Genomic DNA, 12349 nt, shown 5'->3' with positions numbered 1-12349 from the left:
GGGTGGTTTTATCCAAAAATTGTATCATCATTTTTAATTCGCCGCCTTAATGCACGCTAGTTACTGTTATATGAATTTTTCCTTACTACATACTAGTTGCGATCACTACTTAGATACATGGGCCGAAGCTTCATTTTTAAAAATATTTTAGTAAAAAAAACTTCTTATCATAAGCGATTCTTGACACTTTTTTATTTCTCAAAATCTATTAAATCAAATAATCAAATCGATAATTTTTCATTCTAATTTAAAGCAATTTTTTTAATGCCAACAAATTATTTGTGTTTTTAAAAACATGATTTTCATCAATTTTGACTTTAAAAATTATATTTTTAGGTATATTCGTGGCTTATATACAGTGATACAGTGGCGCCAATCCTATTTGAAACAGGTCGGGCGTATCTACTTCGGGCAGGCCACCCCCCCCCCCTGTTTGAAAAAATAATGTGATGAGAAAAAAAAACAAAGAACAAAACAAAAAAAGAACAAGAGGGGTACAGATTTCCTAAAGTAGTGGGAGGATGGATCGAAAATATCTTAATATTACTCAATTAAATCCTTGTCTTTTTACAAATTTTTGAAAAACTTTTAATGCTTTGAAAAAATTCGGAAACAACGTTTATTAATTATTTACTTTTTATTATTATAATATTGTAAAATATGGAGATCGAAATAAGATAAATGTTTAAATTACTCGAAAGCGATCTTAAGATCTGAAAATAATTAAAATTAATATTATAGATTGGAAAATTATGTATTAATTCGAGCACATGGCTGGCCTGATGATAAGTTAGACAAATTTGTATTGGATTTATAAAAAACTGTTTAGGCAAAATTTATTCATCAATCTTTTTCTACGATATATTTGTTGCGATCAGCCAAATTAATCAGGATACGCTTTTGCATCACTTGTAATTGCCAATTTGAAAAAAAAATTATTAGTTATTTAACGCTGATCTACTTTTTCTCCAAATAGAATTTTCGGTACCCGTTTTATTTATGCTAGCATACAGCAAAGGTTAGAAGCATATATAAATAAAATAAAAATAAATAAATATTAGAATCATTCTTTTTTATACCTTTAAAAATTCAAATATACTTACGAAATGGTGCTCTCATATGTAATATTCGGGAACCTATTGATAAATATAAATTTAATCGTGCGAATTATGGATTTGTGCACGTTCTGTATTAATTCACTTCCTTTACTTAATTATTACCCCTTATTTTTCGTGCATTTTTAGTTAATTTATGTACATAAAATATTTCCATATTTTCGGGGGACCCCTCCCCCCCCCACAAAACAGGTCGGGCAGCCACCCGACCTGCACCCCGGGGTTAGCGCCCTTATATACGTAAATCTCTTTTATTTAGTATTTCGCTTTTCGTGAAAAACAGCCGGCAAAAATATTTCTTGCCGGCACCGGCATGTTTGTTCCTTACCGAAACCGGCAGTGTATACTCCAGTTTCTATTCATTAATTTTTATTTTGAAATTAAAAATTCAAATTAATTGTTGTTATCATTTATTGAATTATGCAATACGTAAAAAAGTAGAGAATTATTTTTACAAACTTTATTATGCCTATAAAGCTTTATCACTAGTTTAATAAGCAATAACATTTTTCATAATTATATACAGATATCTAGCTGTAACAGTCAATATTTATTTATAATAAAAATATGAAATAAATATTTACACTTGAATTATATTATACGTATATAAAATTAATAATTCATATAAGAATTTAAATTACAGAGTTCAAAAGAAGATATTGAAATTATTTTAATTGTTTCCTAACAATAAATTTTATGTAAAACACCGAGTAATTGTTACAAGAGTAATCAGCCCTAAGAGCATTGAAGAGGCACATACGATTGATAAAGTATCTCGATTATAAGTTGGACAAAGTTCCTTTTGTTGGCATCTCCTGTAAGATGAAAAAATAATTTTATCAACAATGATTAATACCAAAATGATATCAATTGTTGAAAAAAAATTATTATTGCCGTGAAACCGGGTAATTTCGGACATGTGGGGTTGATTCAGACATTCCCAAATTGATAGTTTAAATCATTTGAGATGGGTGGTTTTAATCAGAATCTAGAAGCAGTCAGCGCTTGAACTTATTCCATTTTAGGGGTGCCCGAATTTACATCACATGTCCGAAATTACCCCGTCTGACGGTACTGTGATAATCACCATTTTTCTATCAAAATTACGACAAGGCCAGTAACGACTTTGTCTAGAAAAGTAACAATAGAGTACACAAAAGCACTTCTATCTGTTCTTGACCCGATAAGTTCTGCTGTTACGCTGAGTGCTGTAACCATTGTAATCGAACTTCCAGCTCCGATTAGAATAGCTACTGAATACATAACAGCTGCGTTACTTCCGGCGAATTCTATCACTATCGCTGCAAGTATGCCAATAAGAGCACCTAATAAGTAGCAGACCTAGAAAGCAAAATAAATCTTATAAATATGTTTCAGGGTCATATCACCAATAGTTGATGAGAAACTATAGTACATAATACCTTGGTACCACAAGAGCGATTCATGTATTTCAAAAGTAACGAGGACATGAAAGACGAAAGGTAGGAAACCAAAGGCACTGTTGCTAAAGCCTGTTTTCCTCCAACGTCTATTTCTTCTATGAATAAAGGCAAGTATACGGTTGCTAATGTGAGAAACAATCTGCTGGCCACATACAGAAGTGCAACTCTTAACAAAATACTTGTCCCTATCCAGGACCTTCTCCTATTCGAGGAAGAATTGAATCTAGAAATGTGATCGTTATTCACTTTAGATGATGTATCTTCTAACAATCTAGCTTTGAGGAAAATGTGGAAAAATATTGTTGCTGCTATTCCAATTATAGTTAAAACCAAGACAATATTCTGCAATATTAAATAATTTTAGGTCAATTTTGTATTGGAAAGAAAGATTAATATAAGAACATTATCAGAAAATCTGCAGTTACCCTAAATTTGCCGGCATCTTGTACTCCTAATCGAACAACTGAATCTTCACTATTTGGTAGTAGTACCCAGGTGACTATAAAAACTAATACCGCTGCACCAACTTGTGCTGAATAACTGAAAAGTTAAAAGAGAGTCATTGGACACTGTTAGTAATCGGATTAAATACCTATAAATTACTTACCGTATAGCAGTTAAATCGGCTCGTACAATTGGTGAATTTGTTAAAGCTGGAATCATAGACAAGTGTGAAATTTGAACAGCAGCCCAACCAGTTTGAAATACTATGATACTTATTACAGATAGAGTCATCATAGTTGTGGGATTTCGAGGATTGACGAAACTTCCAAAAATTATTGGGAAGGAAAACGTCACCATAATTGAACCTATCACGTGCCAGATTTTCTTTTTTGCATATTTGTCTACGAGAATTCCGAAAACAGGAGTCATCAGAGCATCAACTATTTGACCTAGAATGAAAAAATGAATTATTGGCAAATAAAGTTATAGATTGATTGGTTAGAATTGAATGTAAAGTATATACAAGAAAAACTGAATTCCAATTCAACGAACCTAATAGCAATAGAGAACCGGCGACTATAGGGTCAAGGAGAGATACCCTTTGCAGGAATAATAATGTGTAAGAAAACCACATTGCAGCTGCCAGGTCATTGAAAATGTGACCCAACGCATAAGCATATCTTGTAGAAAAAGATATTTTTCCCTCGATGAGAGGAACTCGTTCCTCTACATTGTCCATGCTTGTGTTTTATTTTATATGTGTAGGTCTTGATTCTCAGGGCTAAGCTCCCACCGTCATATATTTAAAAATATTCAAGTCATTGCAGAATAATTATACTCTAATTTTATGAATTACACATTTTTGTATCCCATTTTCATTCAGCCGATATTTAAATTTTGAAGGTGCAGATACAATCATCTGGAAAAGATAATATATAGATATACTTATAAATTTAAGTGATATTAGCCTACAAACAAAAATGATTAAAGTCACAGGAAGAATACGGTTTTAGGAAAATTACTCAAAAACTCGTTTTTTTTTTTAAACTTTTCGATGAATGTTTTTTTTTTTTATATCAGAAATGCTTCAGATAATGGTTAAGGGTTCATATTTCATCTTTTTTCATATTTATGTATCAACTTTGAGTAAATATCAACATGAATATTTCATCAGACAGTTGTGAGTGAAGACAAAACGTAAGATATTAATTCAGAATTTCTAATATAAAAAAGAATCAATCGTCAAATGTACATGAGAAATTATTCTTCTCTTGAAGACATCGTTAGAAAAAGAGAAATCTACTTGCTATCGTACAAACTTGAAACTTTTTTAAACGTTTAACTTTTGATGGAATTTAAACAAAAGATTGAAGTATTAAACGTGATATTTTCAAATGTTAGCTTAAACGTTTCTATTATAATTATTACTTTTTTAAGGGTTTCGGTTTTCATTTTCAAATTATTGTTTTTTAATTTTCGAACAAATTATTTTAAATTATTTAATTATGTAGAAGGTAATTCAAAAGTTTATATGCAGTGCTGGGATGTTTTCTTTTAAAAGTTTTAATTAACAACCTTAAAAATGAGAAATTACAAAATTTAAAGTGTCTCCGCTTTAACTTTTTACATTTTGCAAAAAATTGATATCGATCAATTTAAATAACAAATTTTTCAAATTTGCATGCTCTGAATTTGATAATGGTCCACTTTCAAGTTGTAAAATTGATTCATTTTCAAATTGAAATCCTCACAGTAAACTCCAGGTAGACATTTTATCTCTGACGAAAATATTTATTTCACTTGTGTGAAATATCCGAAGAAATGTCATCCATAAATTTGAAAATCCTCGGGGTATTCATTATTTAAATAGTCTCACTTTATTTAAATGAATTAAGCAAAAAAGCATTCACTTACACTTTCAGAATACATAGGTTGCACTTAGGTTAGTTTATAGTGTTTGTTAACAAATTTAGAAATATTTATCAGTAATTAGAGAAACTAAAGGTTTTTTCGGCAAAAGGAAGGGACTGAACTTGGCTGAGTGTCTTTTTCCTCGGATAGCCTATAGGAGGACTGAAGAAATTTCTTTGATGAACCAAGCCGCAGCAGTTTCACATATCACACACATGACATCAATATTTTCGTCATATATCTTTTGCTAGATATTTTTTATTTCTTTCGCCAGATAAATTTGATCTTTTGTCAGATAAATTTTATCTTTGAGTAGATAAATGTGCTGTAGCGTTTTTATCCTATTTTAAGATAAAATTTATTCGTGGGGTTTACTGTGCTTAGTTATGCTTAAAAATTTAATTGTGGAAGTACCAGTAAAATACATGAATTGTCTACCAAATAGTTGAATTTTCAGCTAAATACATGAGTTTTCATCCAAATATGTACCTAATTCAATTTTAAACTAAAAATAAATATAGTCAAAACTGGATTTAGTGATCCTCCATTTAATGTTTCCGAGAATTGACGCCGCGCGATATGGATTGGCGAGAGGAGCTGCAGGAGAATTTGCGGTGCTTACTCAAGCGTTACGAAACAAAGAGAGAAACAAAAAAGAGAAAAAACAGGAGAGAGGCAAAATAGTTCCGAGACTCATGATTTAATTTAATGCTCAGTCCCAAACTTGGCATTAAATCCAGGTTTGACTGTGGTTACCTTTTCTGGTTAAAAAAAATTAATTAGAAAGAAAAGAAAGCGATTTTTCAACAAATCTTTAATTTTTAATTTTCAGTCGAAGAGGAGAATTTCCAACTAAAGTGATGAAGTTTTCAGACAAAAATTTTTTTCAACAAAGTAGTTCAACTTTCAATCAGTTAGTTCAATTTATTCTAAGTTTTTAAGTCACAAAAAATGAAAAACTTATTAAATGAGAAAGAAAATTTAAGAATCTAAGTGAACTAAAAATAAATTTATTTTAAAAATATTAGTTTCCATTACCAATTTAATTTTTTTGTGCAATTAAGAACAGTTTAGATTATTATTATTATTAATTAAACTTTTGAAATATTAATTTTTTAATTCTTGAATTTCATGCATTTTTAAAACTTCAATGAGATTTAATTGAAAATTATTCGTGTACAAAAACTTGATATTTAAATTCGAAATTTGTTCACTCTGATCATACCATAGCAAGATGAAAAGTTTTCAAAATTTTTTTAATTTTCCGCGCATAAAATTTCAAGCACTATACGGAAAGAAATTTTGGGAGATTAATTCCCGTGCGATACTCCTTGATTTTATTACGCTTAGCCGTGAGAACTAAATTCTTGGAATTCTTGCTTTTAAAGCATAGGTCTCGAAATTTCAAGCATTACGCCAAGCCCCTGTGCTCTTAGGTCACGAATTCTATGCCTTTCGGTCACATGTAGATCTTGATATTTTTTATTTGGAAATTCTTTCAATTTTAAATGGTCGATTTTTAAAGTCTTTAAATTTGAAATAATTGAATTTACAATTTTTAAAATTAGAATTGTCGAAAGTTGTTCATGATTTTATATTTAGGTTATAATGTAGAAGAATGGATTCAAATTGTGTGAATAAAGCATTATCTGCAAAAAATATACTGCTTATACTAAATTGACAGATTATTTTGCTGATGAAAGCATTCTTTCAAACCTCTGCCTAAAATGTAAATAGCTTTTAAGTTAATTTTGTTTAATAACTGGAACTTTAATGAAGAAAAACAGTATATTTTTATTTATAACTAAAACCTTAATTTTTTGAATTATGAGCCATCTGTTAGAGATCGGAAGGACTGTTCAAGATACATTTTTATCAGAATAGGTAGTAGTGAGATAGTTGATACACGATATGACAGGGAGAAAAATCTCCTGAATAGAACTCAATCGTTATATAAAAAACAAGAAACGTGGCGAAATGTGTTTCTAGTGTGTAAACTAAGATAAACATTTTTCATTTGATTTATAAAGCTGTAAAAGAGATTTTTTAAAACTTTAAATTACCTAGTCATAACTTAAAAATATTAAAGATTTGAATCAGAAAGACATATTTAGTTTCTAAAGTGAAACAAGAAAAAAGTATGTATCAGAAATCATGAACGTGGAGAAAAATGGGTATCCAAAAATTTGCTTAAAACAGGAGTTGCTAGGGATCTCGAACAAGAATCGTTCTATGAAGCAGTAGAGGGGATGAATGAACCTTCTATGAACCTTTAGTGGGGACAAAGGGAAACAATATATTAAATTTGAAAAAGGATTAAGAAAGGAAAGGGTAAAAAACAATCTAACTGGTGGTTTTAATATAAAAATATATCAGGGAATCCAGTCTGACTATGAAGAAAGATAGATATTTAAACTCCCCCCTCCCCGCCCATGCTCTGCAGAAAAATATTTTTGATCCAAATCATCAATCGGAGTAATTACATGTAATTCGTGGTAAATATGGATAAACTATCATATTTAACCCGGAGATCCGTAATTGCCCTTTTTGTCGTTACTAAAAATGTTGGTATAAAGGAAGAAAACACTGATATTATTAGATAGTATAGGCATTTGAAACATTAATTCAATGTTATTTTAGAGAAAAATTTAATATCTTAAATGGTATTTGTCCGTAGAATAATTTTAAAGATATTCCTTTCACTACGTTATTTTTTGCAATCGTGTTGTGGTATACTTTCTGAAAAGACTATAATATCACTCCTACATAACTTCTAATAATTTCATTAAGTCATTCCAATTATTTTAATTTTCATAAAAAATAAGATTGTATCTAGTCCAGTCATCCCCAAGAATTGAGGCAGTTGGAAAAAGAGATGGACTAATCACTCCGAAAATTCGGGATGATGAGACACTTCGAGAAAATAAATAGAAAAAGATAAGTGAAAAATATTGAAAAAGAATATTTAATAGATATTATAACTTCTTTAAAATTATAATTACCCGAATTAAAATTCACTTTCACATTAAAAACTGGTACTATAATTGAAGGTGTAATTTATGATATCATTCTATTTCAAAGCACATTTCACTCAATTCGTATATCAATCATTTCAAAAGTGAAAACTTACTCTTTGACTACTCCAGTCAGCTGATTAATTAAACTCGCGAAATCATCAAGTTTTTTTAATTTGTTAAACATGACTGAGTGGTATTCCAAAAGTTTGATACACATATTATGGTTATTACATTTTAAAAAACAAATCCACTCAACACCTGTGTGAACTATAAATGTGACAACAGAAAGCATCAAAGCAGCAACGCAACGGTCGTAGGCGATGTGGAAGGCGAGAATCGCGACACCGAGAGAACATAGTACTGCTTTTCGCGTATGATCTCGTCTCACGCTACGTTAGTTGGGTTAATTCATACTATGATAGCACACATCCATACTAATTTAGTGTGGAAGTATACTAATTTAGTTTGGAGAGTATGAATGAACCCAAACTAACCTAGTGTGAGACGAGATCATATGAGAAAAGCAAATATGTTCTCTCGGTGTATGACTAATAATATTCCGTTAACGTTTTGTCCTACACGCAAGCAATTAAGATTTTATTAGCATCTCACTTTTTATTTTAGATTTTTTCAAATGGCCGCAATATTAGTTATATTTTAAACCGAAATTTCCATGAGCTATTCTTTCAAATACCTAGACTGTAAAAAATGTTTGGAATTCTAGAACACTTTCGCAAAACAAGCGTAATATAAAATTGCAAACACGGTATTGGAATTATGAACTTGCAATACATGTATTGTAAGTGTTGTAAATCGTGAAGTCACCGTTGAGCATTCCAATACATGTGCGAAAAATTATTATACGGCCACGGAATTCGTGGAATTTAAAGAATTCACAAAATTTATGGAATTCAAGGAATTCATGAAATTCACGAAATTCGCGGAATTTTCGGCATTCGCGACGTTTATGAAATTCATGGAATTCGAGGAATTCAGGGAATTTATTGAAATCGCAGAATTTCATGCATTTGCGGAATTCACGGAATTAGTAGAATTCATGAAGTTAATGGAATTCGTTGATTCTTGATTTCACGAAATTAAAGGAATTCACCATATTTATGGAATTCACGGAATTCATGCAATTAATTGAAATCCATAAATTCATCGAATTACATCAATTCTTTGAATTTCTCGAATTTTGTAAATTCATAGGTTTGAAAGAATTCACGGAATTTACGGAATGCGTGAAATTCAAGGAATAAGTAGAATTCCGCCAATGCCGTGGATTCGTGGAATTTCATGAATTCCGCGAATGCAATGAATTCCATGAATTATTTGAATCTCGTAAATTCATTGCATTCCATGAATTCCATGCATTTCTTGATTTTTTTTTAATTTCGTGGGTTCCTTGAATTTCATGATTCCACGAATTACGTGAATTCCGTTAATTTCGTGAATTCCTTGCATTTCAAGAATTCTCTAAATTCCGCCAATGCTGTAAATTCCTGGACTTTCATGAATTCTGTAATTCATTGAATTCCATGAATAAACTAAAACTAGTTGTTGCGTGCTTCAACCAAATAATCGACCCATAAATAAACAATGAAAAAAAAGTTTAAATACGATATTAAGGAATATCTTATCGGGATGATTTAAAAGATTCGTTATTGTATTTCTATATAAAACGTTTATCTCCTCGTTACGTCTTTATTTTTGTAAACTATATAAAAAAATCATTGGAAACATCTTTATCAAATTACGATAAGCAGATTAACTCACTTGCAACTAATACGATGGATAATTCAATTGTTTATAACGCTATCAATTGAAAACTGAACTTTTAGAAGAATATTTTCAAAAAAAATTGTTTAAAAAAAGATTGTATTTTTGTAAAAAAAGTGGTTAAACCATAAATGACCCACTTTTAAAAAAAGTACGCTTCATATTCATAATCAGAGAAATTTCAAAGTCACCTTCTAAACCTCTCATAATAAGAGCAACCTTTAAAATGTTCGCAATTTATTATTCGTAAAGAATAGGTTAAATCATTTTAAATGTCACTTGACCGTTTTATGTTGAAAGCGCTGAAAATTCAAAAATTTATCAACATTCAACATTAAAAAAAATGAGAATCAACAAACAACCAAAGGACTTAATAATCGACAAATTGTAACTTCAAGACATTAAAAGAACGAATAATTGTGACATTTAAATATTCAAATTATATATTTTAAAATGAAGGTAAAGTCATGGAAATTTTTAAAAATGTTTAAAAATTAGGTCGAAAAGTAATAAAAATACATAGAAAATCTAACTATGTACGATTTATACACACTTACGTTTTTGCCAAATACTTTTACATATTTTTATATAAATAAATATTAAATATAAGAGAAAACAAAATTTCAGTAATCACCAGCCCGACATCACAAATAAAAGTCTATATTCCAATCTTCGCCACGTCGGTGTTATGTTTTAAACGTCGCATTTTTTAAAATATTACCCTCAGATATTACGCTTTAACTAAGAAAAATTCAGATTTCTATTTCCATATTCTTCATACACTTTACTGTCATTTTATATTCTTTTTAGAATTTTAACCATTAAATTCAATGTTTGTAAACAACTGTCAGATTAAACTTTTAAATTTTTCCTATCAAAACCTCAATAAATACTACCTCTGTGATTGGCTAGTTCTGCATGGCGATTAAAGTCCCTCTAGGTAAAGTCTGGCAGAGCCTCCCAAACACTTTTTTGTGACAAAAATGAAGGAAAATACATATATTCTTTAGAGTATGTCACAAAAATATGAGTATTTTCCTCCATCTTTATCACGAAAAAAGTGGTGGGGAGGCTCTTATAGACCTTATCGAAGTAGAGCTAAAGGAAATTTAATGGCGATTACTGGTCAATCTTTATGTTGTCAAAATTCAGTTATTGCCTATCCAATAAATATTAAAATAGGATTAGAAAAATTATTTCAATGAATGTTTTATTTTATTCTTAAGATTAATTTTGCATATAGGATACCATCCTTTTTATTAATAAACATTTGTTTCTTTACTTATTTACAAAAATTAAAGACCGGTTTTTTACATCATGGCGTAAGAAATTTATGATTTTTCTGACAAGTCGTGAGTTTTGGGAAATAATCTTTTTACTCTCCCTTTCGCTTACTCAAAATACACTAAAACAAGTATCACTCTGTTCATCAGTGTTGAAAATCACTTCAATTTATGTTTAAAAAATATTTCAATAATCAATATCAAAGGATATATTCTAGCTTGAAATTCATTAATGAAGATGCAATTTGTAATGGGTTATTATAATCTGTTAAAGCCAAGAAGAAAATTTGTTGATGACAACTTAAGTTTTATAATCGAATTAGAGATATTCGAAACATATCAAAACAGTCCTAAATATCTTTGAAACTGACTTGAATTTCTTCAAAAAATTTGAAAAATAAGTTTAACAAAGAAATAATTATTCAAAAATCGTCTTTTTAATTGGGAAACTAATTTGGTTTGATTACAAATTCCGATATTTCGTGGAAAAATATACCTTTTTTAATGAATTTAAATTGTTTTTATTTAAAATTAAATTCGTTCTTAGTTGAAATATAAACTATTACATTTTTCATTGAAAATTAATCTTTCTTCGTGCAAAATTGATCCTTTTGTTTGAAAATGTACCTTTTTTTTGAAAATTTATGTATTTTGTTGAAAATTCGTCTCTTTTCACAGAACATTGATCTTCTTGGTCTAATATTCATATCTTTGGTTGATTATTAATCTGTTTTGGTTGCTGATTCAAGTATTTTATTAAAAATGTTGTCTTTCTCGGATGAAATCAATTTTCGTATTTGAAATAAAAATATTTTTTGTTGAAAATAAAAAAATACGAATTCTGTATTACATTTTTCGATGAGAATTCATCTTCTTTGGTTAAAAATTCTACTATTTAGTGAAAAATGATCGTTTTGGTGAAAATGTTGACTTGAGTTGTCGAAGAAACTTAGAAAAACTATATTTATATAACTTTAAAAATAAATATTTATTTGAAATTTATATTTTGTATTCTAAATGATTGGTCCCCTAAAATCGAAAAAATACATGTGCGCGTAGGGCTCTTTGTTGATGTTCTCTTTCTCGTTTTTTTTATTTCTATCCACATATTGTTTGTTTTAGTTAAAAATGGTGCTTTTGATAACATTTTAAAAAACTTTATAATTTGTAGACAGTCTAATAATTAGGCCTTACAATTAAACTCTAATTCATTATAAAAGACTTCCATTTTGTGAAATATAGAAGGTTAGAATTTAAAATTTAGCTTTAAATCGTTAATTGTTACGATTGATAGAGAAATTAAATTGAATTATTTTTTATATTACATATTAATTAATTATGAAATGAGCATTAGA

General features: G+C 29.3%; 1 protein-coding gene across 7 annotated transcripts in view; it reads right to left on the bottom strand.

The window, feature by feature from the left end:
• Positions 1-1727: 1727 nt before the first annotated feature.
• LOC117176321 (major facilitator superfamily domain-containing protein 12-like) overlaps positions 1728-12349 on the bottom strand; it is an 11089-nt gene continuing 467 nt past the window's right edge. For 3 of the 7 annotated variants that reach the window (XM_033366546.1, XM_033366545.1, XM_033366543.1), the window contains exons 2-7: positions 3554-3920; positions 3165-3450; positions 2983-3097; positions 2537-2899; positions 2203-2456; positions 1728-1930 (exon numbers count right to left, since the gene is read on the bottom strand). In XM_033366546.1, the coding sequence (XP_033222437.1) occupies positions 1810-1930; positions 2203-2456; positions 2537-2899; positions 2983-3097; positions 3165-3450; positions 3554-3740 (1326 nt within the window). In that variant the 5' untranslated portion in view covers positions 3741-3920 and the 3' untranslated portion in view covers positions 1728-1809. Of the gene's footprint in view, positions 1931-2202; positions 2457-2536; positions 2900-2982; positions 3098-3164; positions 3451-3553; positions 3921-4915; positions 5042-8042; positions 8257-10607; positions 10728-12349 lie in introns of those variants that run through there. The other 4 variants (XM_033366542.1, XM_033366547.1, XM_033366541.1 and 1 more) reach the window with 4 other exon arrangements.

This window comes from Belonocnema kinseyi, chromosome 7 (assembly GCF_010883055.1).
Source record: "Belonocnema kinseyi isolate 2016_QV_RU_SX_M_011 chromosome 7, B_treatae_v1, whole genome shotgun sequence".
NCBI lineage: Eukaryota > Metazoa > Arthropoda > Insecta > Hymenoptera > Cynipidae > Belonocnema > Belonocnema kinseyi.
Note: the sequence above shows the minus strand (reverse complement) of the source record. Positions and strands in the feature narration are given on the sequence as shown.